The 27,777-nt window shown below is 41.2% G+C and overlaps 1 protein-coding gene across 7 annotated transcripts in view; it reads left to right on the top strand.

The window, feature by feature from the left end:
- The window catches only part of Bruce (BIR repeat containing ubiquitin-conjugating enzyme), a 146,129-nt gene that overhangs the window by 53,287 nt on the left and 65,065 nt on the right, over positions 1-27,777 (top strand). For all 7 annotated transcript variants that reach the window (XM_076208059.1, XM_076208056.1, XM_076208057.1 and 4 more), the window contains 17 exons: positions 1,803-2,028; positions 2,937-3,050; positions 4,513-4,658; positions 6,740-6,851; positions 7,035-7,139; positions 9,661-9,922; positions 10,837-11,042; positions 11,272-11,476; positions 13,400-13,624; positions 13,973-14,082; positions 14,551-14,826; positions 19,190-19,310; positions 21,792-22,065; positions 23,506-23,756; positions 25,228-25,504; positions 27,107-27,271; positions 27,482-27,708. In XM_076208059.1, the coding sequence (XP_076064174.1) occupies positions 1,803-2,028; positions 2,937-3,050; positions 4,513-4,658; positions 6,740-6,851; positions 7,035-7,139; positions 9,661-9,922; positions 10,837-11,042; positions 11,272-11,476; positions 13,400-13,624; positions 13,973-14,082; positions 14,551-14,826; positions 19,190-19,310; positions 21,792-22,065; positions 23,506-23,756; positions 25,228-25,504; positions 27,107-27,271; positions 27,482-27,708 (3,302 nt within the window). The remainder of the gene's footprint in view (positions 1-1,802; positions 2,029-2,936; positions 3,051-4,512; positions 4,659-6,739; positions 6,852-7,034; positions 7,140-9,660; positions 9,923-10,836; positions 11,043-11,271; positions 11,477-13,399; positions 13,625-13,972; positions 14,083-14,550; positions 14,827-19,189; positions 19,311-21,791; positions 22,066-23,505; positions 23,757-25,227; positions 25,505-27,106; positions 27,272-27,481; positions 27,709-27,777) is intronic.

Genomic DNA, 27,777 nt, shown 5'->3' with positions numbered 1-27,777 from the left:
GAGCGTAAAATGGGAAATAAGAAAGGAGAGTAAACACTCGGTTCTTCTATTGCCCCAAATGTCTCTTCCACATCCTTGTGCCTTTTCCTTTTAGGCTACCTCCCTTGTAAGGGGGAAAAAGCCTTGGTATATGTATGTATGTATGTATGTCTCTTCCAAGAGTCCCACCCTCCCTATGCATCACAGCATCATTCATACACAACCATTCTCCACTCACCCCAATCCTCTGTCTACTCCCTTCCTCAACAGACATTCCCTTCTCTCAATGCCCATTTTACCCCATCCATCCATCTCATCCTTGATCACTCCCTCGTGTTCAGTCCCTCAACCTCTGTCTCCCATATCTCTTTTACTAATCTTTCTTCACTCATTCTTTCCCAACCATCCCAGTACTCTCATCAATCCTATCTCCCAACTCCCTTTCTACCCCCACTCTCCTCCTCACCTCCTTGTTTCTCACTCTCTCCACCCTAGTAAGCTTTACCATACTTCTCAGGCATTTCACCTCAAACACATTCAAACTCTTCCTCTTATGTTCCTTCTGAAACTACTACACACACATTTGTCCCCTTTTCCCTTGTAAAGCAGAGCTGTACAGGTATTCCTCCAGTCATCCGGCACTCTATCTACTTTTAGACAAATATTAAACAACCTCACCAGCCAGTCCACCACTGTATCTCCCATTTTTAGACACTCATCATGACACCCATCTAACCCAGGTGCCTTACCTGCACTCATCATTTTAATAAGTGCTTTCACTTCATCTTTCCTTATTTCTCCTCCATTTTCCTCATTCATCACTATCATTTTCTTAGCGCTTCCCACTGCAACTACTTTTCTCTCCCTATCCTCCTTCACATTTAGCAACTCCCTAAAATACTCTGCCCATTTCCTTTTACTGCGCTCTCTTCCATTATCATCTCTCCATCTGTACCTTTTACCTTTTCTTCTCTACTTAATTCACCTCCCCTTCCTCTCTTAATTTCCTTCCAAAACATCTTTTTATTACTTACAATATTTTGTTGTATTCTTACCCCATTTTACAACTGCTCTCCTCTTTACCTCCTTTATCTTATGCTTTACTTCTCTTCACTTTTCTTTGTACCTCTCATATGATTCTCTTGTTCCATTTTATAACCAAATATATATACACAATATATAGGGGTGGAAAGGGAGCTGGGAGATAGGGTTGATGAAAGAGTATTAGGATGGTGTGGACACATGGAAAGAATGAGTGAAGAAAGATAAGTAAAAGGTGTGGAAGGCAAATGGAAGGAGTGAATATGAGTGGGCGTCCTAGGATGAGATGGATGGATGGGGTGAAAGGGGCATTACAAAAGAGAGGAATGTCTGCAGAGGAAGGACGGGAGAGGACAGAAAATAGGGGTGAATGGAGAAGGGTTGTGAATAGATGATGCTGTGATGCATGAGGGGGAGTGGGTGGGGGATGGGGGGTGAGGAAGTATGTATGAGAAAAAATTTGACACAGCCCAAAGGGATTTCTCCCCCATTTTCTCCTTTTCTGCATGAGGGGGGGGGGTGAATTTATGAAGCGACCTTACTGTGGATGTGCTGTGTCTTGCGACACTGCCTCTGACCCAGAGCGGTGGACAGGATGGAGGGATGACCCGTCATCTAGGAGGTGCCAAGATGAAAGGGAGGGAGGAGGGTGGAGGGGAGTGGAATATGTAGGGAATAGAATGGGTGGGAGTGGTTTCTATGCTTTTTTCTTTTTGGCTACCCCCCCGTGTAAGGGGGAAAAAGCATTTGGTATATATATGTATATATATCTTTCTTTCCAGCACGTTGAAACCACTTCCTAACCTGCTGACCCGCTTTGGCAAAGAATCTCGTATTGGTGACCTTGTGACAGCGCCCCTAATTGGTGCCAGTCAGGGCACAGGGAACTCCACGGCTGTTGATGCTCGCCTTGAGAATGGAGTGTCATTGATGGCTGAGTTACGGCTACATATGATGGCAGCTGTACACATTGCTAGACTCAACAGTGCCATTACTGCACCCTTACCGGTAAGTAAGCTTTTAAAGTGTTCTTTCTTCTGGTGGTGTTTCATTATTGGCAATTTTTAATTCTTTGTGACCTTGGGCTATGGCCCACAAAAAATGTCCTTTTTTTTATCTGCTCCTTAAATGATTATGAGTGGATTAGGAAGGGCATTGCCAAATGATGAAATCTGTTAATCTATTACCCCAAGTCTCAGGTACTGGAGACTTGTAACTCCCAGGTAACCAGCAACAGTTGCTGGATTGGCCCCATAATTCACTCCTGGAAGAGAGGTTTGGTTTTGTGGGCAAGGATAAAGCAGGCCAAGGAAGAGAGAGATAAGCTAGTTGTTTGTGGATGAGACTGGACTTGTGCCTGTGTAAGAGGAGGGTCTGTGGTAACTAGTGGTGGAGTTTGGAAGGGCATGTGAAAAATCTGAAAGTAAATGTGGGCAAAAGTAAGGTGGGGTTATTGTTTTTACTGTTTTACTTGAAATTTTATATATTCCTATATGATAGACATGCGCTGAATGGCCTACTGGCTCCGGCGCTAGGCCCTCAAGCCAAGAATTCCATAAATCAACCAATCAATCAAAAGTAAGGTGGTGATATGTATAAGAGGAGAGGGTGGCACAGTTGGAGGCACATCCTAAGGAGAGAAGCAGGAGGAAGTGAAAAGTTTCAAGTATTTAGGGTTGCATGTAGCAAGAAATGGAAAAGTAGCGGTGGAGGTATGTTATAGATTAAGGGAAACAAGTAAATGTCTTGGAGGATTGAAAACTGCCATGAGAAATAGGGACAACAAAAAGGTGTTGGGTGGATTGGGATGGGTGAAGGGTGGGCCTTGGCTGGCTGACCACCCTTAGATAGGGGAAACTGCCTTTTGGTATCTGTATGTGTGGTTGTGTATTCTAATTATTCTTTAATCATTGCAGGTGAGTAATAGTGCATGGAACGAAGGAGAGATGTATGGGGCAGGGGATTTGACAGCTAGTGTCCAGCTTCTGTCGCATGTATTCCAAAACATTTTGACAAGCTTAGCAACCAAGGTGAGTTCAAGGTTCAATCAAAGGTAACATTATTGTTGTTGTATGGGAGAGGGATGTTGTACTTAATTTTTTAAAATATTTATTTATATACTGTGTTGTTATATACTATGCCTTGCTACATTGTTTCTGACCCAGGGCAGTGGGTAGGATACAGGGATGATCCGATATCCATGAGGAGCTAATATGAGAGGGAGGAAAGGGTGGTGGATGGGTGTAGAATGGGTGGGAGTGGGTATGTGCCTTTTGCCCTGGCTACCTCCCTTGTAAGGGGGAAAAAGCCCTTGGTATATACATACATACCAAATGCTTTTTCCCCCTTATAAGGTAACCAAAGTCAAAGGCATAAATATACTCCCACCCATTTCATCTCCACATACTCCACTCCCATTCACCACCCCTCCCTCCCTCTTGTATATAGATTAGAATAAAATGTATATACAGTCAAACCTCGGTTTTCGAACATAATCCGTTCGAGAAGGCTGTTCGAAAAGCGATTTGTTCGAAAACCGAAACAATTTTTCTCATTATAATCAATGTAAATAATTTTAATCCGTTCCAAGTCTAAAAAACAACTTTTTCTATTTTTTTTTTTTTTACTATTTTACACCATAAACTGCACTGTATACTGTTTACCATAAATAAGTGTATCCCACTTCTTTTCTTAAACTTTTCAAACCACCCTCTGCTTGCTTATCAAACCCTTCCGGAATAATGCTAGGATCTTTTTTTATCAAATCTTCATACAATTGTCTTGCTTTGGCACAAATTGCATCTTCACTAAGAGTATCACCTGCTAACTGTTTCTCATTTACGAAAATCAGCAAAAGTTTTTCCACTTCCTCCAATACCTGTGGCCTTTGTTTGCTAAAAACACTTGATCTTTTAGCCACATCACTTGCTTTAACCTGGTCTTTATTTTTTAGGATGGTGCTTATCGTCGATTTCGCCATCCCAAACTCCTAGCCCAACGCAGACACACGAACGCCAGATTCATATTTCGCTATTAATTCTTTTTTAAATTCAATAGTTTTGCGCACTACTTTCCTCTTTTCTTCACCACTTGAACTTGCTTTCTTTGGACCCATGATTAGGGGCTAATACACGATGCAAAGATGAAAAAAGTCAGATTTACGTAAATAAGAACGAACACGTCTGCTCGGAATGAACTTTGATCGCAAATGCGCTACGGAGGAAGCGTCCTTAGCGTTCGAGTTCTCTCGGCTCGCGAGTGAGCCGCGTTCGGGTACGCTCGGCTTCTTTCGGTTTGTTCGAGAGCCGAAATTTGGTCGAGTTCTGAGACGTAAAATTCTCGAAATTTTTGGTCGAAAACCGATTTGGTCGAGAACAGAAGCGTTCGATAACCGAGGTTTGACTGTAATTATATATCTTAGGGAAATAGTAATTAGTATTAGGACGTAACCAAATCTATTCCAAATGTACACATTACCAAATTCCCTTGCAGTTTGATGGTCAACATCTGGAATCAGTGTTGGGTATGTGGCTAAGCATCAATTTGGAATTAAGTGGTGGGGAGGGGAATGCATCCATTGTACCCACAGTACCACTTTCCCCAAATGCTGTGTCAGCACTTCTTGCTACACTTGTTAGGTAAGTGATGGCTCATTGACCTGAACAATACATAAGAAATTTTATGGTCTTTCTAAATATGATAATTTTTCATTTAGTTTTTCAGCATAGTGCATAACAGTTATGAAAACAAAGAAATACTATAAACAACACAAAAGAAAGCATTAAAACTAAGAAGTGGCTGTGCTAAAGCAGCTTCAGTGGAACATCTATGCTTAGAAACTAAAATCCTTCCCAGAGAGCATCATATGTGAGCAACAGGCACACAGTTCTCAAACAAGAGTCCATAAACCATCACAACATAAGCACAGCCCACTGAGTACAATAAAAATATATAAACCAGGCAACATACTCCTCAAATCAATAACCTTCCCCATAGTACCTCAGAACATGCTTGTCCAAAAACACATAATGATAGGGTAGATCAAAGAATCGAAGTGTGCTAATGTGGTTTGTGCATATGGAAAGAATGCACAAGGAAAGGTGAGCAAAACAAATGTGGAAAGCAGAGGTGGATGGAATGAACTTAGGAAAACCAAGAATGAGGTTTGATGGAGTGAAAGTTGTTGGATGCAAGAAGAATGTTGTGAGAGCAGGGAAAATATAATGTAAAAGATAAGAGTGAATGGACAGAGTATGTAATTGGATTTAAAGATGACAGCCTCAAAGGATATTGTCCTTATGATCTAGAATTATTTTGAGTGGATAAGGAGGGGAGTCACCAAGTGATGAACTGGTTGAGGTGAAATGGGCTCTCCTGTAAAAGCTCTGTGCCTTTCTGTATTGCCTTTGACCCAAGTGGCATGGTAGGGGGCCAGGATGACCCTTCATACTTGAGTTGCTATGATAGGAAGGGCATGAATGGGCTTTTATGTGCATATAGTGGGTATGGTGGGAAAGGGAGTGGAGGTGGAGGTAGAATGTAGATTGAGAGAAGCAAGTAAATGCCCTGGGGGATTGAAAAGTGCAATGAGAAATAGATATTTGGAAATGAATGCCAAGAGGACATTGTATGAAGGAGTGATTGTGCCGAGAGTCCCACAGGGTTTAGTATCGGCTCCGATAATGTTTGCTATATACGTAAATGACATGGATTAAGGTGTAGAATGTTACATGTTCTTTGCAGACGACTCATACATACATACATATACCAAGGCTTTTTCCCCCTTCCAAGGGAGGTAGCCAAAAAGGGAAAGGCATACGACTCAAAGGGAAAGGCAGACGACTCAAAACTACTAAAGAAAGTAAGTAAGGAAAAAGATTTTGAATTGCTACAAAGAGACCTGGACAAGGTCTGGTAATGGAGTCAAAAGTGGGAAGTGAACTTCAACATTAAGAAATGTAGTCTAATGGAATTTGGAAAAAGTAAAAAAAAAAGAACATCAGGACAATGTAAAATCAGTGCAAAGGAAGTAAAGTTAGTTCTGAAAAGGATCTAGGAGTAATTATCACCAAAGACATGTCCCCAGACAAGCAGATTAACAAAATAGTTGGAGAAACCTACAATTTACTAAGATCAATAAAGGTGTCTTCTAATTACTTGGATGAGGTAATGGTTAAAAAGAAAAAAAAAAGAAAAAAAAATACTAGTCACACTGATAAGACCAAGATTGGAGTATGCTGCAACGCTAAGGACACCCAGTAAAAAAAAATATATATAGAAAATAGAATCCAAAGAGCAATGACAAAAATGGCCCCAACACTTTCAAAATTGACGTATTAGCAAAGTTTAAACTGGAACTACCAACCCTGTAACAAAGAAGACAGAAGTGATCTATTGGCCTTTTACAGAATCATGAAAGGCATGGAAGTCTTTGACAGAAGACTTATTAAAGTGGGATAAAAGAAAAACAAGGGGATATGAAAAATTAAAAAAAGAAATCTGAAAAAAAAAGAAAAAAAGATTTTCCACACAGAGGATGAAACTATAGTGTATGCAAACACCATACAAGAATTTAAGAACAAACTAGATGTTGCAAGATACAGACAGGTCACTATGAGCATAGCTCCCCTTCTTGTATAATACAACCAGGTAAATACACACACACACAGACACTCACTCACTCACTTGTTAAAAAATAACCAAAACTTTAATGTTACAGAAGCGGCAGTGTGAGTGTGAGATGTTGGAGCCTCATTTTGCAAACATTGACATTATGTTGCAACCAAAACCCCCAGGATCCATCTGGTGATCAGTATGATGCTGCTGATCTGGTAAGTTAAAAAGAAATGGGACATTGTTTTAAATCTAGCAAAAGTCTTGTTTCATTCAGCTCAAAGTTAATACAGGCTAATTTCTTTTGAGATTAATTTGGATTTAAGTGACCATATAAGTCAAACTTGTTCTTTTTACCGCCTTGTTTTTTTATTCATTTATATGTTTATTTTTATTTTCAGAGCTGGATGGCGATAACAATTTTGACAGATGTTAGTTTTGTCCCAGCACTTCAAAAGTTGCTCACTGGGAAACTGATCTTATGTTCGGATGTTCGAAGTGATGTGGTAAGCTATAAATGTATACGTAGATCTTGTGAATGGGAAAAAACAATCTAGTAGTATATATCCCATACTGGAGTTTTGACTACATAGATAGATTCAATTGGTACTTTACCATTTTTAAAGATATCCCTGCAAACCAAAGCCATGTGGCATTCGTATATCTAAAAGACTAAACTACATGGATCCATGATAGCTACCTGCTTGTGGTAGTCCTGGAAAATAGACGCCAAAGAGAATCTCCTCCGTACTGTCCGTTTTCAAAACCCAACAACCTTGCCACCATCTGAAGGTGATGGGGGGGGGGGGGGAGTAGGGAGTGGCTATGTGTAGACAATATTTTGATGCAGCCCGAAGGGATTCCTCTTGGTCCTCTCTATTTTCCACATAAGGGTATGGAGAGGGTGGGGTCAGTGATTAAGTGAAGCAGCCTTGGTTTGAATATACTGTCTCTTGCTTCATTGGTTTGGACCCAGGGCAGTGGGCAGTAGACAGAGTTGACCCTTCATCCACAAGGAGCTAAAATGAGAGGGACGAAAGGGTGATGAATGGGAGTGGGTATGTTCCTTTTGACTTGACTACCTTTCTTATTAATGGGGAAAAACTCCTTGGCATATAGATATAAGTGTGTGTGTGGTGTGTGTTTGTTTTTTACCTAGTTGTATTTTACGGGACAAGTGCTATGCTCGTGGTCACCTGTTTTCGTATCTCTCCGCATCCAATTTATTCTTAGAATCTTGTATAGTTTTGGCACTCACTATTTCTCTGTTTAGTTTGTTCCAGACATCAATCACTCTATGTGGGAAGCTATTCATTTTCAAATCTCTTCTGTAACTGTCCTTCTTTAGCTTCTTTTTGTGTCCTCTTGTTTCTCTTCTGTCCCATTTTAATAAGTAATACCTAGTTGTATTTTATGGGATGAGAGCTATGCTCATAGTGACCTGTTTTCGTATCTCTCCACATCCAGTTTATTCTTAAAATCTTGTGTAGTTTTGGCACTCACCGTTTCCCTAATTAGTTTGTTCCAGACATCAATCACTCTGTGTGGGAAGCTATTCTTTTTCAAATCTCTTCTTTAACTGTCCTTCTTTAGCTTCTTCTCGTGTCCTCTTGTTTCTCATGTGTCCCAGTTTAATAAGTTGTCTCTATTTTTGCCTTTTCCAAATTCCATTATACTACATTTCTTAATGTTCACTTCACACCTCTGACCCCATTCTCATATTTTGTCTAGGTCTTCTTTTAGTGATCTGCAATCTTCTTGTAGCAATCTGCAATCTTCTTCTGTGCTTACTCTCTTGAGTAATTTGGCATCATCAGCAAAGAAGTTCATGTAACACTTCACTCCCTCATCCATATCATTTATATATGTGGCAAACATTAAAGGAGCCAATACAGAGCCTTGTGGGATGCCACTTATCACATCTTCCCAGTTCGAGTTTTTGTCTCCAAGTACCACTCTCATTTTTCTCCCACTTAAGAAATGTTTCATCCATTCCAGTAGCTTACCTTGTATTCCTCCTATTATTTCAGTTTTTCTTATTAGCTTTTTATGTGGTACTTTGTCAAAAGCCTTCTGCAAGTGTGTGTATTTACCTAGTTGTATTATACTGGAAGGGGAGCTATGCTCATGGTGACCCGTTTTTGTATCTTGTGAGATCAAGTTTGTTCTTAAATTCTTGTATTGGTAGTTTTCCCTCTTTGAGTGAGCATTCAATTATTTTGTATATTTTTCCTGTTAGTTTGTTTATACATTCCTTTAGTATCCAGTTTGCAACTCCGTGTGTGTGTGTGTGTGCGTGCGTGCGTGCGTGTGTGTGTGTGTGTGTGTGTGTGTGTGTGTGTGTGTGTACCTAGTTGTATTACACAGGAAGGGAGCTGTGCTCATGGTGACCCATCTTTGTATCTTTCAGCATCAAGTTTTTTCTTAAAATCTTGAATAGTATTTGCACACAGTTATTCCAAATATCCTGCACTCTGTGTGGGAAGCTTTTTTTTTTCTATAGTGATCCCTTTTGAGTTTCTTTTCATGACCTCTTGTTTTTCCATCGTCATTTTTTAGTAAATCATCCCTATCAAGGATTTCCATTCCATTTCTCTCCTCTGCTTCAGTTTTGGTAGTTCTAATTTGGATAATCTTTGTTCATATGTTAATTAATTTTGAAAGAGCTGGTGCCAACTTTGTCATTGCTCTCTGTATTCTTTCTAATTTCCTTATGTTCTTTTTAGTACCGGGTGTCCATAGTGTCACTGCGTATTCCAGTTTTGGTCTAATCAATGTAACTAATCTTTTTTTAATCATTTCCTCATCCAAATAGTCTAATGCCACTTTCATTGACTTTAATAGGTTGAAGGTTTCTCTATTTTGTTTATATGTTTATCAGGTGTCATGTCTTTGCTGATTATTACACCAAAGTTCCTTTCCGAGTGCACTTTTTTGATTTCTTCTTCACGAATTTTATATATTTTTTTAAATTCTGTTTTTACATATATAAAATTCTTTAATGTTAACATGTAAATTATATTCCAGGTTGGAAGCAGTTTAACTGGGATGCTGGATGACTTGTTAGTCAGACTGCGAGTGAGATGTGATGTTATCAGTGTGGCAACAGGGAACACCCTGAAGCAGGTTCTTCTCAATGTCTTGGCCAGATTACTGGAACCTTCAGGTGCCATGGCTCAGGCCATTGGTCCTCTGGATGCTCAGTGCTGTCTGCTTAACACGTTGCTCTCTATGCACTATGATGGCCTAGAGAATATGCACAAACCTCTGGCCATCATTAGCTCCACTGGTAGGTGTATTAATATTTAGATCCCGTATATAGTTTATAACCTACTCTATATCACTGCAAAGACTCCGCATCTTCCTTTTTGTGATCCTTCTGGAGGGAGAAGGTTGTCATTATGTTCTCATATATGTTGTAAAAGGTGACTAATTAGGATAGTTGGCAGAATTGTTACAAACTAGATTTTTAGTGAATATGATCATGGTGGTTGTAGTACATACATATACCAAAGGCTTTTTCCCCCCCTTACAAGGGAGGTAGCCAAAAAACAAAAGCATAACCACTCCCATTAACTACTCCTAGGAGGAGTGATTATAGTAAAAGGGGGAAACATTATTTTAGGGGGGTTAGGGAGTGGTCATGTGTGAATGATATTTTGGCATAGCCTGAAGGGATTTCTCCCCATCTTCAATGTTACTGCATGAGAGAAGCAAGTAAATGAATGCCTTGGGAGATTGAAAAGTGTAATGAGAAATAGACATTTGGAAATGGATGTGTATGAATGATGCTGTGATGCATGGAAGAGTGGGTGGGGGGTGGGGGGAGGTGAAGGAGTATGTTTGAATAATATTTTGATGCTGCCCGAAGGGATTTCTCCCAGTCTTCTCTTTTTCTGCATGAGGGGATGGAGAGGGTGGGTCGGCGATTAAATGAAGCAGCCTTGCTGTGGATTCGCTGTGTCTTGCTACATTACTTCTGACCCAGGGTAATGGGCAAGATACAGGGATGACGTGTTATCTAGGAGGAGCCAAGAAAAGAGGGAGGGAGGGGTGGTGAATGGGAGTGGAGTATGTGGGGATGAAATGGATGGAAGTGGATATATGCCTTTGTAAGGTGGGAAAAGCCCTTGGTATATGTATGTATCAAATTATTATAATTATTATTGTTATTATTTATTTATTTATTTATTTATTTTACAGCTGCACTGGTGCACCAGTATTTGGTATCCAATGAAGGGGTGACTTGTGGTAGTAATGACCAGAATGCATCACTTGGAGGTCTCTTTGCATCTGTATTAGGTTCAGATGGGAGGCAAGGACCTGTGCCTTCACGACACTCCCTCCTCTGTTCACTTCTTAATCTTGTCCGAAAATTGACACAGACTCCTCTAGCAAATCCACCACAGGTAGGGAGACTTATTTTTTTTTCTTCATATTTTCTCTGTTATAGGGTGAAATGTATATCCTTTTCATGATCAAATTAAAGAAAGAAAAAAAAAAATTGCACCCATTGAAAAATGTTCAACTACATTTCAACTTTTTATATACTTTGCTTCTACTCTCTCTCTGAAATATGTTTTTACTAAGGGTTCTTTTTTGTAGTATATAGGAATGATTTTCATTGAATCCCTACAGGTCCGAGGAGGAGTTTCCAACTATCGTACACGGCCTTCCAACATGGGCAGTGCGTCTCTAACAGACTCCAGCAAGTTGGAGCAACAGCGGACATCAGATTCTGACGAACCTAGTGCCTCAGCAAGTCAAACTGATGAACACAAGGCACTTCACACATCTTCCAGCTGTTCACACAGTGCATCTGTCCCATGTCTGGCAGATACAGGTATGCTCATGGATTTTTGAAATGTGTGGGAATTATTTTTCCTTAGAGTTGAGGGTTACTAATGACCCAGAGCTTCCATTGAGGATCCAGACACAGACCAGGTACAAGTCACCACAATGCTTCTATATGCACTTAGAGATGCAGCTCCAAATAGGCCCAGAAACTCTTTACACTTAGTTCTTCCATTGTATCTATATACCAAGAACATTTTCTCACTTATAAGGGAGGTAGCCTAGTCAAAGGCATATACCCACTCCCACCTATTCCACTCCCCTCCACCACCCCTTCCTCTGTCTCTTGAACCTATCATGTCAAAAATTTAATGCATATCTGCCATACTATGAAAAGTTGATATGCACCCTCTTCCTTTCCTGAACATGGATTGTTCTTCCCCAGTTACTCTGTCTGTTGCCCTTCTAATTCTCTTGGTTAATACCTTCCAAAATTATTTTCCTAACTATACTTAACAAAGTAATGCAATGTTACTACATTTGTATTCTAAAAATTGGAGGCTACAGATCCTGAAAGCTCATTAATTTCCATCAGGTCCCAATTAAAAAAAAATTAGCTTACCCTCGGTGGTTCCTGGATAAAGCCCTCGGCCAAGCCAGAATTAGCTCTCTCAATCCCTCTTTAACAAAGTGAAACGTGTTACAAAATTCCCTTTTCAGAGTCCATTCGCCATTTGTCCAAATTTCTTCCCAAAGATGAGGTAAAATTAATTCATAATTACCAAAATACAATTATTAAAAAAGTTGTTAATGTTCTTCAGAAGTTGAAAGATCATATTGCTGGGGTTTACTCCCTTGTGTGTAAAGATTGTAACCTAGCATACATCAGTCAGACAGGGAGAGACCTAAGGATTAGGTTGAATGAGCACAAAAGGTCAGTTAGTTATGGTCAAGAGTTCAGCAGTGTTCCAACACATGAACAATTTGAATCATCAGATGGACTGGGACAAATCTGAACTTGTTTATAAATCTGGTTCTGGGTTCAGAAGGAAGATGATGGAATCCACTTTATTAGATTATCTTCCCATTATGAATATTTTTAAGGGTCAGTGGACCCCAGACATAATCTCAGTATTGTTCATTACAAAACAAATTGTTAATAGGTATCCTCACCTGACCTCATGTCATCCTCAGTTCACCAGAGAGTGAGGGTAGTAGTATTTACTCCTTCCCTAGTTCCTTTTCTTTTGTAAGAGGTTGCTATTTAAAGATAGCATCCTCCCACTTCGTACTGCTGATGAGGGTTGCAGTTAGCAGTTGAAATATATAGACTCGCTTATTCAGCTCTTTCTTTTTTCTGACTGTGGTGTTAGTTGTGATATATATATATATATATATATGATGATATGGTTTAATGTCATATAATATATATAATATGTATATAAAATTAGATAGAAAAAAAAATGGGGTTGCATCAGCGCCAGCGAAGAGCATTTGGCATGTGTACTCCTGGAAAGGATTTCTGAGTCAATGCTTGAGGTAGGGCTCTGCCTGTATAGACGTGTATGTACCCAGCATTAAACCAGCTGATGGACCAGTTGGCTAGTTTTAAGTATAGTATTAGAAAATGGCAATTCTTGGCAAAAAACAATGTTTTGTAATATTTGATGTATGTAACAATTTTTTTTACTCAGACTTTTTCTACTTGAGAATGCTGGTCGCTTTTAACTTCTATCCTTTTTAAATTTCTCCTTCACCACCATTTTGTGTTCAGCACAATATAGTCTTCAAGGATGAAAGTGCTGCTTACTGATGATGATTATTGAATAACATAATTACTATTTGGTCAATAGTTAGTATCCAGTAACTTAAAATTTATAATTGTTTCTTCTCTGGTGGTATTCAGGCGGCTTATTCTATGAAATAGTTCTATATATATATATATATATATATATATATTTTTTTTTTGCAGTGCTTCAGAATGGTGAAACTATGCAGCTACTCCTTCAAGCAGTGGCAGCCTGTGAGGGCAGCAGTGTTTCCATGCTGCTTGGGGCTGTTAGTGGAGAGGTGACCGAGAAGCTGTGTCTTGGGGAGACCCTAACAGATGCCTTATACCAGCTGCTCCTCACTCTTAATGCAAAGGCTACTTCACCCGAACTGATCCTGACCCCAGTCATCAACTTCCTTACTCCAGGTCATACATCTTAGTTGTTTGGAATTTGCTTTAGAAAAGCATGGAGACCTTTTGGTCTGTGATTTATACAAATTCGGCATAACAAATGAATAAATAAATGCTCTCTCTTTTTCTCTCTCTCTCTTTGTCTCTCTCTTTCTCTCTCTCTTTCTCTCTCTCTCTCTTTGTCTCTCTCTTTGTCTCTCTCTCTCTCTCTCTCTCTCTGACTCCCACAGTATTTCTCTCTACAGCTCAAATTCTTTTTGTGTTGGAATATTTTATTATACTGTATTAAATTTGATTTCCAGCAATATTATCTTCAGTTATGTCATAAAGGAATAAAGAATAAATGACAAATTCTGTTTACAGGTGGCTGGTGGAGTCCCCCTACCTTATCAGAACCAGCGCTGTGTTTATTAACCCGAGTCCTTGACTGCTCTGCCATTCTCAGTAGGTTTTCGCAGATGGGAGGCATGAAGGTAGGTTGTCAGTCTTGAGAAGTATTAAATAACAAATTTACATGAATTGGTGAAGAGCTGAACTTCATGATGCTTGTCACAAATGAGTGTTGTTGATTAGTTTACTGGTTGTGGTTATGGTTGTTGCAGTGGTGGTCACGTAAAAAAAAAATAATGATGATAAAATAATGTACTTGGTGTGGAAAGATTTGGCCTTCATTATGTGGTAGGCTTAAAGTTTTTGCAGATTATGTAATTGGATTAATTTAATGTGACAGCCTTAATGATATAGTAAATTGATTTTGTTCTCTCTCGCTCACACACACACACACACACACACACACACACACACACACACACACACACACACACACACACACACACACACACACACACACACACAACTAGGTAAGTATATGCACATACACACACACTATCTCTTGCTCTCTCTCTTTATCCCTCTTAACTCTTATAATTTTTTTCTTCTAGATGCTCTGGGAGAATCTCGTGTCCAGTGTGGGCCTAATGGGTGGGGGTCGTGGCAGTCTCATTACCAGTGTCATGAACCACCTTGCACCTCCACTGCCCTCAGCAACACACAGCACCACTTCAGCATCAACGTCCTCATCCAAACGGGTTGAGCAGGCAGACAATACAGAGGGTTTGTACAACTTTGCTCCCTTGGCTGCCATCACATCAAGCAACCCAACAGCAAGACCTGCAGATGTATTGGTCCAGGCAGCTCAGCTCTTCCAGAGGGCTAAGGTAACTTGTTTGCATTACAAACTAATTTAGATTTTGGATATTGTGTCCTGAAAGAGTTAAAGGTGCAGTAAAAATGTTTTATTCTGGCAAACTCATGAATGCATGGCCCAATTCAGCTGTGGGCTGGAGACCGAAATGAAAGGTCCCACAAACAAACAAGACTGCTTCAATCCAGAGTTTTCGACTGATTTAAAATGTTTAGTGTAACTACTTTATTATACTGCGACTGTCCCTCCATTATGCTGTCCCCCACTCTTAATACTGTCCTGTACCACTTCTCTGGATATTTCCTTTTTGCTGAACCCTGTGGTAAGGGGAAAAGAATATTGCCATCAAGTGTTCCCTCTTCAATCATAAAAGACAACAAAAATGAGATGGGGATAGGACTAGACATCCCACTCTTTGTATCCCCAAAGGCTTAAGAGGGTCTAGGAGGAGTTTTCCAACCAGAACCCTAAGGTGCATGGATGTGATACAGATGAGAGTAAAAGGGAAGAGATAGGCAGTATGTTTGTGAGAAGAAAGATGGATGAGTTGGCATTGAGTGAAACTAAGATGAAAGGGAGGGGTGAGTGTGGGAGTGTAGTTGGGAAGGTGTCAGGAGTGAAGAACAAGGGAGATAAGGGGTGGCTATACTAGTAATTGAAGAGATAGGTAAACATGTGGTGGAGTGGAAGAAGATTTCGTCAAGGTTTATGTGGATGAAGGTGAAACTGGAGAGGGAAATGTCGGTTTTTTAAGTGCAAATGGGCCTGGTAGTGAGAAGAGTGTAGAGGAAAGGGAGGCTTTTTGTATAGATTTAAATGAGTGCAGAGGGTTTAACCACTTCAGTACGGAACTTAAATCTCACGGGCAGCAGCCAATGCCAGCCGTACGACGTGTCGTAATAATACTCGCATCATAAAATATAGTCACCGCTTATATCGATCGTTCTCTCTTTCACCCGCGAATTTTGAAAACCACAGAGAATGGGATTCAGGGCACATTTGAGAGAATGTAAAAACACAGGGGCGACTACAATAAATATAATCAAGACGCCGATATGGCAGCATCGCGAATCCACTTGCTCCCCATGACGCCTACGTGTGCGGCACCGTATGGAAGGGGTTAAGGAGATGTGTCAATTTACTGGTATTGTGAGATCTTGGTTCTAGGGTAGGAAATGAACCAATAGATGGAGTGTTTGGGAAGTGTGGAGTTCCAGGAAAAAATTGAAGTGAAAAGATAATGGAAATATGTCTAGAGAGTTGATGATAGCAAATACAACGTTTAGGAAGAAAGTTGAGCATAAGTACACATAGGAGATGGTGGTGGATGGAAGGGTGGTAGATAGGGCTTTAATGGACTGTATAGTGGTAACCAGGAGAAGAATAGGAAGAATTTTGGATGTACATGTTCAAAGGAGAGAGAGTGGGGGAATATCAGATAATTTTTTGGTGGAAGGGAAGTTGAGAGTGGAGGATAGATGGAGAAAGAGGAAAAGGACAAAAGGTAGGGAGGTGCATAGAGTAAACTGCTTAAATGAGAAAGAAAAGGAGTACAAGAAGAAGCTGAGAGAAGAGTGGGAAGAAGTGAATGATAGAGTAGAACTGAGTGGAGGAGGAATACATACATATACCATACATATACCAAGGCTTTTTCCCCCTTACAAGGGAGGTAGCCAAAAAAGGAAAGGCATAAAATCATTTCCACCCATTCCATCCCTAAATACACTCCACACCCCTCCACCCTCCCTCTGGAAGAGGGAGTCTCAAGATGTGCAAAGTGGTGTGTGGAATATGTAGGACGGGAGGAAATAGAAGGAAGGGTGGTGACTGGTGGGATGATGAAGCAAAGAAGGTTGTAGAAGAGAAGAAATGAGCATTCACAGATTGGCTACAAAATAGGATGAGAGAATCATATGAAAGATACAAAGAAAAGAGAAGCATAAGATAATGGAGGCAAAGAGTATGACAGTTTTGGAAGTAATGAAAAGATGTTTTGGAAGGAAATTAAGAGAGGGAGAGGGGGCAAATCAAATGAAAAGAAAAGGTAAAACATGTGGATGGAGAGGCGATGATAATGGAAGAGAAGGTAGTAAAAGGAAGATGGGCAGAATATTTTGGAAATTTCTTAAATGCGAAGGAGGATAGGGAGGGAAATGTAGTTGCAGTGGGAAGCACCAAGAAAATAACAGTGATGAATGAGGAAAATGGGGGGAGAAGTAAAGATGAGGTGAAATCAGTTATCAAAGTGATGAGTGCAGGGAAGGCACCTGGGTTGGATGGGTGTCATGTGGAATGTCTAAATAAAGGGAAGTACAGTGATGGTGGAGTGGCTGGTGCAGTTGTTTAATGTTTGGAAAGGGACAAGTGTGAGTGTAGTAGTTTCATAGGGATCAGTTTGTTGAGTGTAGTTGGGAAGGCTTATGGGAACGTTTTAATTGAGAGGATTAGGAGAGGAACAGAGGGAGTAATTGGTGAGGAACAGTGTGGATTTAGGTAAGATAGGGATTCTGTGGAAGAGATTTTTGTGGTAAGGCAGATATGTGAGAAAGCTTTAGGAAAAGGTAAGGATGTTTTTTGGGCCTTTATGGATTTGGAAAAGGCTTATGACAGGGTAGACAAGAGGGCACTGTGGGAGGAAAGCTGTTAAGAGCAGTCAAAAAATTTTACAAGACCAGTAGAGTCTGTGTTAGAGTTAGAAATGGAAAGAGTTAGTGGTTTGAAGTAAAGGTGGGACTTTGCCAAGGATGTGTTATTTCACCTTGGCTGTTCAATTTATACAAGGATGGGGTGGTGAAAGAGGTAAATGCAAGGGTAATGGACCAGAGATTGGAGATGGTTAAAGAAAATGGAGAAAAATGGGAGATAAGCCAGTTTAAGGAAGTTAGTGACAGAGTTTGGGAAGGTGTGCAAAAGAAGGAAGTTGAAGATAAATGTGGGTATAAAAGTAAGATGACAAGATGTACAAGGGGAGTTGGTGGCAGCAAACTAGAAGTGAGTATTAAGGGAGAGAGACTGGAGAAAGTGGATAGTTTTAGATACTTGGGTGCGAATGTGGCAGGAAAGGGAGGAGTGGAAGTGGAGGTGGAATATAAGTTGAGAGAAGCAAGTAAATGTTTAGGGAGATCAAAAAGTGTAATGAGAAATAGACATTTGGGAATGGATGCTAAGAGGAGATTGTATGATTGTGCTGACAGCTCTGTATGGGGCAGAAACATGGAAGGAAGTGGATAGTTTTAGATACTTGGGTGTGAATGTGGCAGGAAAGGGAGGAGTGGGGGTGGAGGTAGAATGTAGATTGAGAGAAGTGAGTAAATGCCTTGGTGGATTAAAAAGTGTAATGAGAAATAGACATCGGGGAATGGATGCTAAGATGTTATATGAAGGAGTGATTGTGCCGACAGCACTGTACAGGGCAGAAACATGGAACATAAGAAAGGAAGAGAGAAGGAGTTTGAGATGAAATGTCTGAGAAGTATGATAGGGGTTACTAGGCTAGATAGAGTGAGAAATGAGGTGAGGAGAACAGGGGTGGAAAGGGAGTTGGGAGATAGGGTTGATGAAAGAGTATTAGGTCGGTTTGGACACATGGAAAGAATGAATGAAGAAAGATTAGTAAAAGAGGTGTGGAAGGAGTGAATATGAGGGGGTGCCCTAGGATGAGATGGATGGATGGGGTGAAAGGGGCATTATGAAACAGAGAAATGTCTGTTGAGGAAGGATGGGAGAGGACAGAAGATAGGGGTGAATGGAGAATGGTTGTGTATGGATGATGCTGTGATGCATGAGGGGGAGTGGATGGTGGATCGGGGGTGAGGAAGTATGTATGAGAAATAGATTGATGCAACCTGAAGGGATTTCTCCCCATCTCCTTTTCTGCATGAGGGGATGGAGAGGGGGGATGTCGCCGAATTAATGAAACAGCCTTGTTGTGGATGTGCTGTGTCTTGTGACACTGCTTCTGACCCAGGGCAGTGGACAGGATGCAGGGATGACCCATCATCTAGGAGGTGCCAAGATGAGAGGGAGGGTGGAGGGGAGTGGAGTATGTAGGGAATGGAATGGGTGGGAGTGAACTACACCTGAAAAATCAAGCCTTCCAGTGTACTAACAAACAGCATACTTGCAGGCAATATGAATACACAACAGCCAATATGGTGATGCACACAAACAGCAGATTGAGGAGGAAACAAAATGCCAGAACAATGGTACAACTTGTCCATACACACATAAATTAGATTATCAGAGGATAGATTTTTATTATGATTTTATGGGTTGATGTTATGGTCATATTTCTAGCTTAGTTCACTGCTAATTTGTTGTGTATGCATACAGTACTTCATGTTATATTTTGTTGATTTGTTTATTCTTTTTCCAAGAACCCTGCATGGTCGTATCACTTCTACCCTGATGAAAGTTGGGTTGACCTCAACCTGACATTACCTTGTGCTGTTCTTCTTCATGAGGTGCATCTACAACCACACACAGCATCCCTTGCAAGTAAGTACGGCAGTCTCTTGTCTGTGTACCAAAGTGGTTTAGCTTAAGAATCTCAAGTTAAACTGACCAGTCTGAACTCTTTCAAGATGGTAATGCAGTTTTCAAATTTTGTTATAGCAGATGCTGGGGATTTTGTATAGTTCACAAATCAATAAAACATCATACATCACAAACATCCACATTCCACCCACTGCATCAACATCCAAGGCCATACACTTAAATTCCAACCATGCATTTATTTATGAAAGCCTATACTGGCACACAATTTGAATGCAAATCACCACATGTGACTGCACAGACAACAGATCCAAGATGAACCAAAACTGTAGGTCATTTCCCCAAGCTAAACATACTCTATCTTTTCTATAGGAACTAAGATAGAAGGGAAATTAATGGGTAATGGGTGGGAGTGGGATGGTGGGGGATTGGTGAATGCCTTTGCTGGTTGTCTCCCTTACAAGAGGAAGAAGAAACGGATCACATAAGAATTGTCACCCCAGACTTCAACAGGGTGATAATTCTTCATGTGGGCTATCCTAGGGTGACAGTTCTTCATGTAGGCCATCCTGGGTTTACGATTCTTTGGTTGTACAAGTTTATGACAATAAGCATAAACCTAATTCAACCTAACCTATTCTAATCTTTATTCCACTGTTGATAATTGGCATACTAGGGTGACAGTTCTTCATGTGGGCTAACCTAGAGTGACAGTTCTTCATGTGGGCTAACCTAGAGTGACAGTTCTTCATGTGGGCCATCCTGGGTTTACGATTCTATGGTTGTATAAGTTTATGACAATAAGTATAACCCTAATTCAACCTAACCTAACCTAATCTTTATTCCACTGTTGATATTTGCCATACTGGGGTGACAATTCTTCGGGTGAGATCTCATGGGGTGACAATTCTTCATGTGACCTGAAGAAACCTTTTGGTATAGATAGTTTCATTACATGGTGACTCCCTTCCTCCTTTATCCACACAAAAATTTACAGAGCAGACAAAAAAAATCCCCTTGCATTGTATCAGTTTCTTGTCTCTTTACAACCACTCTCCATTCATCTAGGAGACCCTCTGGGTTGGGCATATATGTCAGTCATATATGAGTTAGTTGGGAGAATGGGGAGAAAAAAAATAAAGCTGCCAAAATTTATGGAAGTTGCCTTTTTTCCTTTTATATACATGTATATATAATGTTTAATGATAATTGTAATATTAATGATAATAATTAGAATGATGTACTTTTGTCATGCTTTGTGTGTATTTAGTATAGCCTCATACTTTCTCACATTTATTTTTCATTGGTACATGCATTGGACTGGTTGTTGTTATCTGATAACATTGTACTTGTGGCAGGATCGGAGGAGGGATTGGGGTTGGTGGCAGAGTTTGGGAGCGTGTGCGAGGGGAGGAAGTTGAAGATGAATGTGGGTGGGAGTCGGGTGGTGAGATTTGCTAGGGAAGAGGATGGCAGGAAATTGGAAGTGAGTATTAAGGGAGAGAGACTGGAGGAGGTGGATAGCTTTGGATACTTCAGTGTGAGTGTGGCAGGAGGAGGAAGAGTCTGGGTGGAGGTGGAATGTAGATTGAGAGAAGCAAGTGGATACCTAAGGGGATTAAAATGTGGAATGAAAAATAGACATTTATGAATGGATGCTTAGAGGAAATTGTATGAAGGGTTGATTGTGCCACTGGCAATATATGGGGCAAAGATATGGGATATAAAAGTGGAAAAGTTTAGATGTGTTTGAGGTGAGGTGTCTGGGAGGTGTACTGGGGGTTGCCGGGCTGGATGGAGTGAGGAAGGAGGAGGTGAAGAGTGAAGCTGGGGTAGAGGAGGGGTTTGGGGGATGGGGTTGATGGGGCAGTGTTGGGATGGTTTGGACACATGGAAAAAATGAGTGAAGAAAGATTAGTAAAGAGGTGTGGAAGGCAGAGGTGGAAGGAGTGAGCATGAATGGGCAACCAAGGATGAGATTGATGGATGGAGTAAAAGGTGCATTGGAAAAGAGGGTAATGTCTGTTGAGGAAGGATGGCAGAAAACAGGAGATAGGTGGAGAATGGTTGTGTATGGATGATGCTGTGATACATGGAAGGGAGTGGGTGGGGGATGTGGAGGGTGAGGGAGTATGTGTAAATGATATTTTGATGCAGTCTGAAGGGATTTCTGCATAAGGAGACACAGGAGGGTCACAGGTTAAATGAAGCAGCCTTGCTGTGGATATGCTGTGTCTTGCTACATTGCTTCTGAGGGCAGTGGGCAAGGTGCAGGGATGACCCATCATCCAGGAGGAGCCAAGAAAAGAGGGAGGGAGGCTCCGGTGGTGAATGGGAGTGGAGTATGTAGGGAGGAAGTGGGTGGGAGTGGATTTATGTTATTGTTTTTGGCTACCTCCATTGTAAGGGGGAAAAAAGCCATTGGTATATGTATGTATGTATGCATGCATGCATTGGATATGACATTTTTTTAATCTTTTCTAGCTTGCCCCTCAGCTGTATCAGTGGAGGTTGGCGTAGAGGGTGGGTGGGTCATTCCTGTAAGTGGACCCATGAGTACTGCAGGCCTAGGGCATGTGCGCATCATACTACCATGCCCTGTGGTCGCTTCCACCATTGTTGTCAGATTACATCGCCCAAGGGACTCTTCCACATTGGGCTTATCACAGCTGAAGCTCCTGGGCACCACCACCTTCAGAGAGGCTTCTCGATTGCCACATGACACAACTCCAGCAGACTATGCTCCTCACAAAGCAAGGTAGGAATTTTGAATTTGACGTCAACAGAGAGAAGTCTCCCTCATGCCCTCCCAAGCACCCCATCTCTATCCCTTTATGGGGATACATCTCATCATTTTACTGTTGCCCACATTTACTTTAGCTTTATCCTTTCAGTACCATCTGAAATTCCACCACTAGTAGCATCAGTCCCTCGTTTGACCGAGCCGTGCTCTGTCATGCACAAACAACTGGCTTACCTTCCACTCACCAGCTCAAAACCTGTGTCCGTCACCCTTTATTTCCCTCCTTTACCACCATGTCCATGTACATGTTGAACAACCATGGGTACATCACACAACACTAGTGCAGCATTGCTTATGGTTAAAATCATTCCTTCTCCACTTTCTATACTAACACAAGATAACTATAGTCATGTGGAAATACTTGACTACCCTCATTATCCTTCCCCGTGTCCCAGACCTCTGCAACACATCCCACAATACCTTCCTGTCAGCCCTGTCATACACCTCAAAATACATACATACATATACATACATATACCAAGGCTTTTTCCCCCTTCCAAGGGAGGTAGCCAAAAAGGGAAAGGCACAAAAACACTCCCACCCATTTCATCCCCAAATACACTCCACATCCCTCCCACCCTTCCTCTCATCTGAGCACCTCCTGGATGACGGGTCATCCCTGCACCCTGCCCACCGCCCTGGGTCAGAAGCAGTGTCGCAAGACACAGCACATCCACAGCAAGGCCGCTTCATTTAATCGGCGACCCCCCCTCTCCGTCCCCCTTTGCATATAAGGCGAGGACGGGGAGAAATCCCTTCGGGCTGCGTCAAAATTTACTCACACATACTATCCCACCCCCACCCCCCCGCCCATTTCTCCTCATGCAATCACAACATCATCCATATACAACCATTCTCCACTCACCTCTGTCTTCCATCCTCTCCCTTCCTTCCTCAACAGACATTCCCCTCTTCCCCAAAGCCCCCTTCACCCCATCCATCCACCTCATCCTAGGACGTCCCCTCATGTTCACTCCTTCCACATCTGCCTTCCATACCTCTTTTACTAGTCTTTCTTCACTCATTCTTTCCATGTGTCCAAACCATCCTAATATTCTTTCATCAACCCTATCTCCCAAATCCCTTTTCACCCCTGTTCTCCTCCTCACCTCCTCATTTCTCACTCTATCCAGCCTAGTAACCCCCACCATACTTCTCAGACACCTCATCTCAAACACATTCAAAATACATAAAAGCCTAAAAGACAACCTTACCTTTGGAATGAAATCTTAAGAATTGAGTACCATATAATTTCCAAAGGATTCTGCTGTACATATTTTTTCATCAGTAGTGATAACTCATATTGAATTGTTAGGTCATTGTATATGTATTATGACATCTTTGTAAATTTCCTCTGAAAGATTTAACTAAAGAAAGATCTTTTCTGTGGCACAGCATGTGGTGGCTCCGGTTGATCCACCAGGTTATGTGCCGTGTGGATGGCGGACTCAGTCTTGGAGTAGAGGCTGGAGCTCAGGTGCCAGGAGTAATGGAGGCGTGTGTAACGCTGCTTCTCACTCCATCCCTCACTCCAAACATCGCACCATTGGAGGCAACAACTCTTGCCCTGGCAAGTCACTCGCAGCAGTTGACACCTACTCTCATCAGGACTCTCCTTACCCATCCACTTTTGCAGCAGCCAGCAGGTGAGTATGGGGTAACTCAACCTTAGTACAGGGATTTTATGCCAGTCACAGTGCAGTAGAAGCAAAAGTGTGTAAATTTGTTCTACCCTTTATTTTGCCTCATTAGCCAATCCCCTCCCCACGCACACACACAAAAAGCTCTTAGATGTGATTTTACTAATATATATATAAGTAATTATTATAAAACAGTTTAAGTAAATGAAAATTATGAATTGAGTCTCAGATGAGAGGAAGGGTGGGAGGGATGTGGAGTGTATTTAGGGATGAAATGGGTGGGAGTGTTTTTATGCCTTTCCCTTTTTGGCTACCTCCCTTGGAAGGGGGAAAAAGCCTTGGTATATGTATGTATGTATGTATGAATTGAGTCTTGAAGGTTTGCTATAGGCAGGTCCAAGGATATAGTTTAATGCTTGAATTTTGATATATGTAGATAAACTTGGAAATTACTTTCTGCATGAAGGGATGGAGAGGGGTGGGGAGTGGGGGTTGCTGCACAAGTAAAGCAGCCCTGCTGTGGATGTACTGTGTCTTGCTGCATTGCTTCTGACATGGGCAGTGGGCAGGAGTCAGGGATGACTTCTCCATGAGGAGCTAAAATGAGAGGGAAACAAGGGTGTTGGATGGGAGTGGATGTGTGCCTTTGACTTGGCTACCTCCCTTATAAGGGGGAAGAAGCCCTTGTTATATATATAAATAGGTAGACAGAACTTGCAAATGAAAAATTCTGTGTTCTGATACCTCCTAAGATACTGGTTTGTTGCCAGAAGTAGACAGCAGAGGTTCTGAAGCCTTTGGTGCTTAGCTGGTGCCTGATGAAGGTTTTGAAGATGAAGTTTGGGAGTTGTGTGGAGGCAAAGGTCATAAAGTTCATTTTAGGCTTCCATCCCCTCGTCAGTAATCCTCTAGTCCATGTAAAGTACTTCTTGATGGCAATATCCTAGAGATAGGGTAGAGAGTGGAGTGTATTTAGGGATGGAATGGGTGGGAATGGTTTTAATGCCTTTTTCTTTTTGGCTACCTCCCTTGTAAGGGGGAAAAAGCCTTTGGTATATGTATATGGGTTTGCTGGAAGAAGTGAGCAAAAGACTCCAGGGTCCAACTCCTTGGAGCAGCTTTTAGTTCTTTATTGGCATTAGCATAATTGACTTGCTGCATTCCTTCTGACCCAGGCAGTGGGTGAGGACAAAGACGGCCATTCATTGACAAAGAGCTAAAATAAAATTAAAACAAATTAGTGTGGGAGGGGTAGGTGTGTGTGTGTGTGTGCATGTGCGTGTGTGTGTGTGCGTGCATGCTTGTACTGGCTACCTCCTTTGTAAAGGGGAAGAAGCCTTTTGCATAGATAGATAATTATATATATATTTTTTGTTTATTGTTTTTTTGGCTACCCCCCTTGTAAGGGGGAAAAAGCCTTGGTATATGTATGTATGTATGTATGTATTGTAATATCTTTCTGGTTCTTCCATAAAAGGTGTGAGCAACGTAGATGCTGCAATAGCCCTGTTATATGAATTGTGTGTCAATGAGAACAGCACAGAGGGTGTTGTGGTATTGCTGTCTTGGTTGAAGCATATTATTGGAGCAAGTGGAAGGTATGTTGAGGAACCAGGACCCAGGCAAAGGGGTGAAAGAAGCATCAGTACATCAGTAAGCACTTCAGTCAGTGCTGAAATCCTCCACTGCATTGCTGCAGTGCTCTGGAACACACCACATGACATTTCTAATATCATCACTGATGAACTGTTCAAGTAAGTGTTGTTGGATTGTGATGATTTCTCTTTACTTGTAGATAACTGTTATCTCGAAAACCTTTCATGGGTTAGAACAAAACAGTTTTATTTGTATTATTTAAAGTGAGAGTGATGTGCTTCCATTTCTAGATTCTTGTGAGATACTGTATCAAAACAACACTAAGAGAACATTGACATACATACATACATACAAGATACAAAAACAGGTCACTCTGAGTGTAGCTCTTGTCCCATAAAATACAACTAGGTGAATACATACACACATATACCAGAAGGCCCCCCATATAAGAGTGGCCTACCCAAGGCATCACCCACCTTTCACCTACCCCACACTCGGTCAACACCCATTTGTTGTCCCTTCTTGTCTTAGCTCATAGTGAAATTATGATAAAAGGGACATTCACCTACAGAAACAAAAATTCTTCTTATAGAGCAACACACAAGAATTACATGTATACAGTTCAATGCAAGAGACCTTGAACCCATCCAACCTCCACATCACATAATGCCAATACTGTTGACTCTAAGCAACATAATTCTACTCAAATGAGTACAATAACTTACTGTGTACCACAATATATTCATAAAAATGCACTTGTACACATAGATCACAAAACAAGTACTCCTTAACAGACCACTCAAGTTTATCTATATATACTAAGGGTCTCTTCCACCTTATACGAGAGGTACTTATTAGAAGTACTTAAGTGAAAGTATTTATTACTTCCACCTGATATATACGCCACCAAATTTCCCAGTTGTAAAATTAATGCATAAACTGGTATAGCCTAGATGATATAATTCAAACTGGAACCATATATTAATTTGAAATTAGGTCTGACAATAGGAGAATAAGACAAGGACCCATGAGTTTAGCTCTTTCTTTTGTATTTCAGTTAGGTAAATGCACATCAATGGCCCTTTACCCCAAATAAGGGTGGGGTGGCCAACTCAAAGTATATATAACTTGGTTTATAGATAGGGCTAATGAAAGAGTATTGGGAAGTTTTGGACATGTGGAGGGAATGAGTGAAGAAAAGTTTGTGAAAAAGGTGTGGAAGGCAGAGGTGGAGGGAGTGAACTTGAGGGGATGAATGAAGATGAGATGGATGGATGGGGTGAAGGGGGCTATGAGTGGGAGGGTAGTGTCTGATGAACAAGGAAGAAAGAGGGCAGGAGATAGGGATGAATGGAGAGTGGATGTGTATAGATGATACTGCTATGCAAGGAAAGGAGGGATGGGGGGGTGCTTATATGTGAATGGTATTTTGACACAATCCGAAAGGATTTCTCCCTGTCTTCTCTTTTTATGCATGAGGGGATGGAGAGGGGGTGGGTGTTGCTGATTCAAGCAGCCTTGCTGTGGAAGTACTGTGTGTTATGACATTGCTTCCAATCCAGGGCAGTGGGTGGGATACAGGGATGACCTCTCATCTATGGGGAACTAAGAAGAGAGGGAGGAAGGGTTGCTGGATGGGAGTGGAATGGGTGGGAGTATGTACGTGCCTTTGACTTGGCTACCTCCCTTATAAGAGGGAAAAACCTCTTGGTATATAGATACAGTAGATCAAATTTATTTATTTATTTTTTACTTTACAGACTTGTATATGAATGGTCTGGCAAATCCAGTGGTGAAGTAAAAGTTGGCATTGACCATATCATGTGCTCCATGTGCTATGTCCGCCCACAACTCTTCACACAACTGCTTGTTAGCATGGCAGTATTAACTGTGATTGACAACAACACTTCAATAACAGATGACAGGTACGTGATTTATCATCTTGCATGAAACTTGAGTTTGTATTGAATACATTTTGATTGAGTTATTTTTGTATATATGAACATGGTTTAACATCACAAACTCCCTCCTATTGGAAGGCTAGGACGGTGCCCTTCACAGAGGACTATGTAGCGTGGAATTTAATGAACCATGCCCTTTGTATATGATCTCATATATACTCTATCCATTTTCAGGAAAGACCAGGAAGCGGAGATAAGAGCTGCACGTACCGATGATATGAAGGAAGGTGTCGAGGGCTCCTTTTTCGAGGTTGAAGGACGATTAATCTTGCAGGATCCAAGTGTTATCTGCTTAACGCCTTCACATCTGCAGACTCTGGCAGCTGTGGCACAGTCTCCTCCAGCCATTCACATCATGCTAGATTCAGGATTTCCACTTTTGCTGGTGCATGGCATTCTGGGTAAGCTTTGGAAATTATCACCATCATGGGTTTAGAATAAGTGCAGCCTGTGTCATTTTATTAAGATAT

This window comes from Oratosquilla oratoria, chromosome 24, assembly GCF_046742065.1.
Source record: "Oratosquilla oratoria isolate Oo_2021 chromosome 24, ASM4674206v1, whole genome shotgun sequence".
NCBI classification, from domain to species: domain Eukaryota; kingdom Metazoa; phylum Arthropoda; class Malacostraca; order Stomatopoda; family Squillidae; genus Oratosquilla; species Oratosquilla oratoria.
This window is presented reverse-complemented; position numbering and strand designations above follow the sequence as displayed.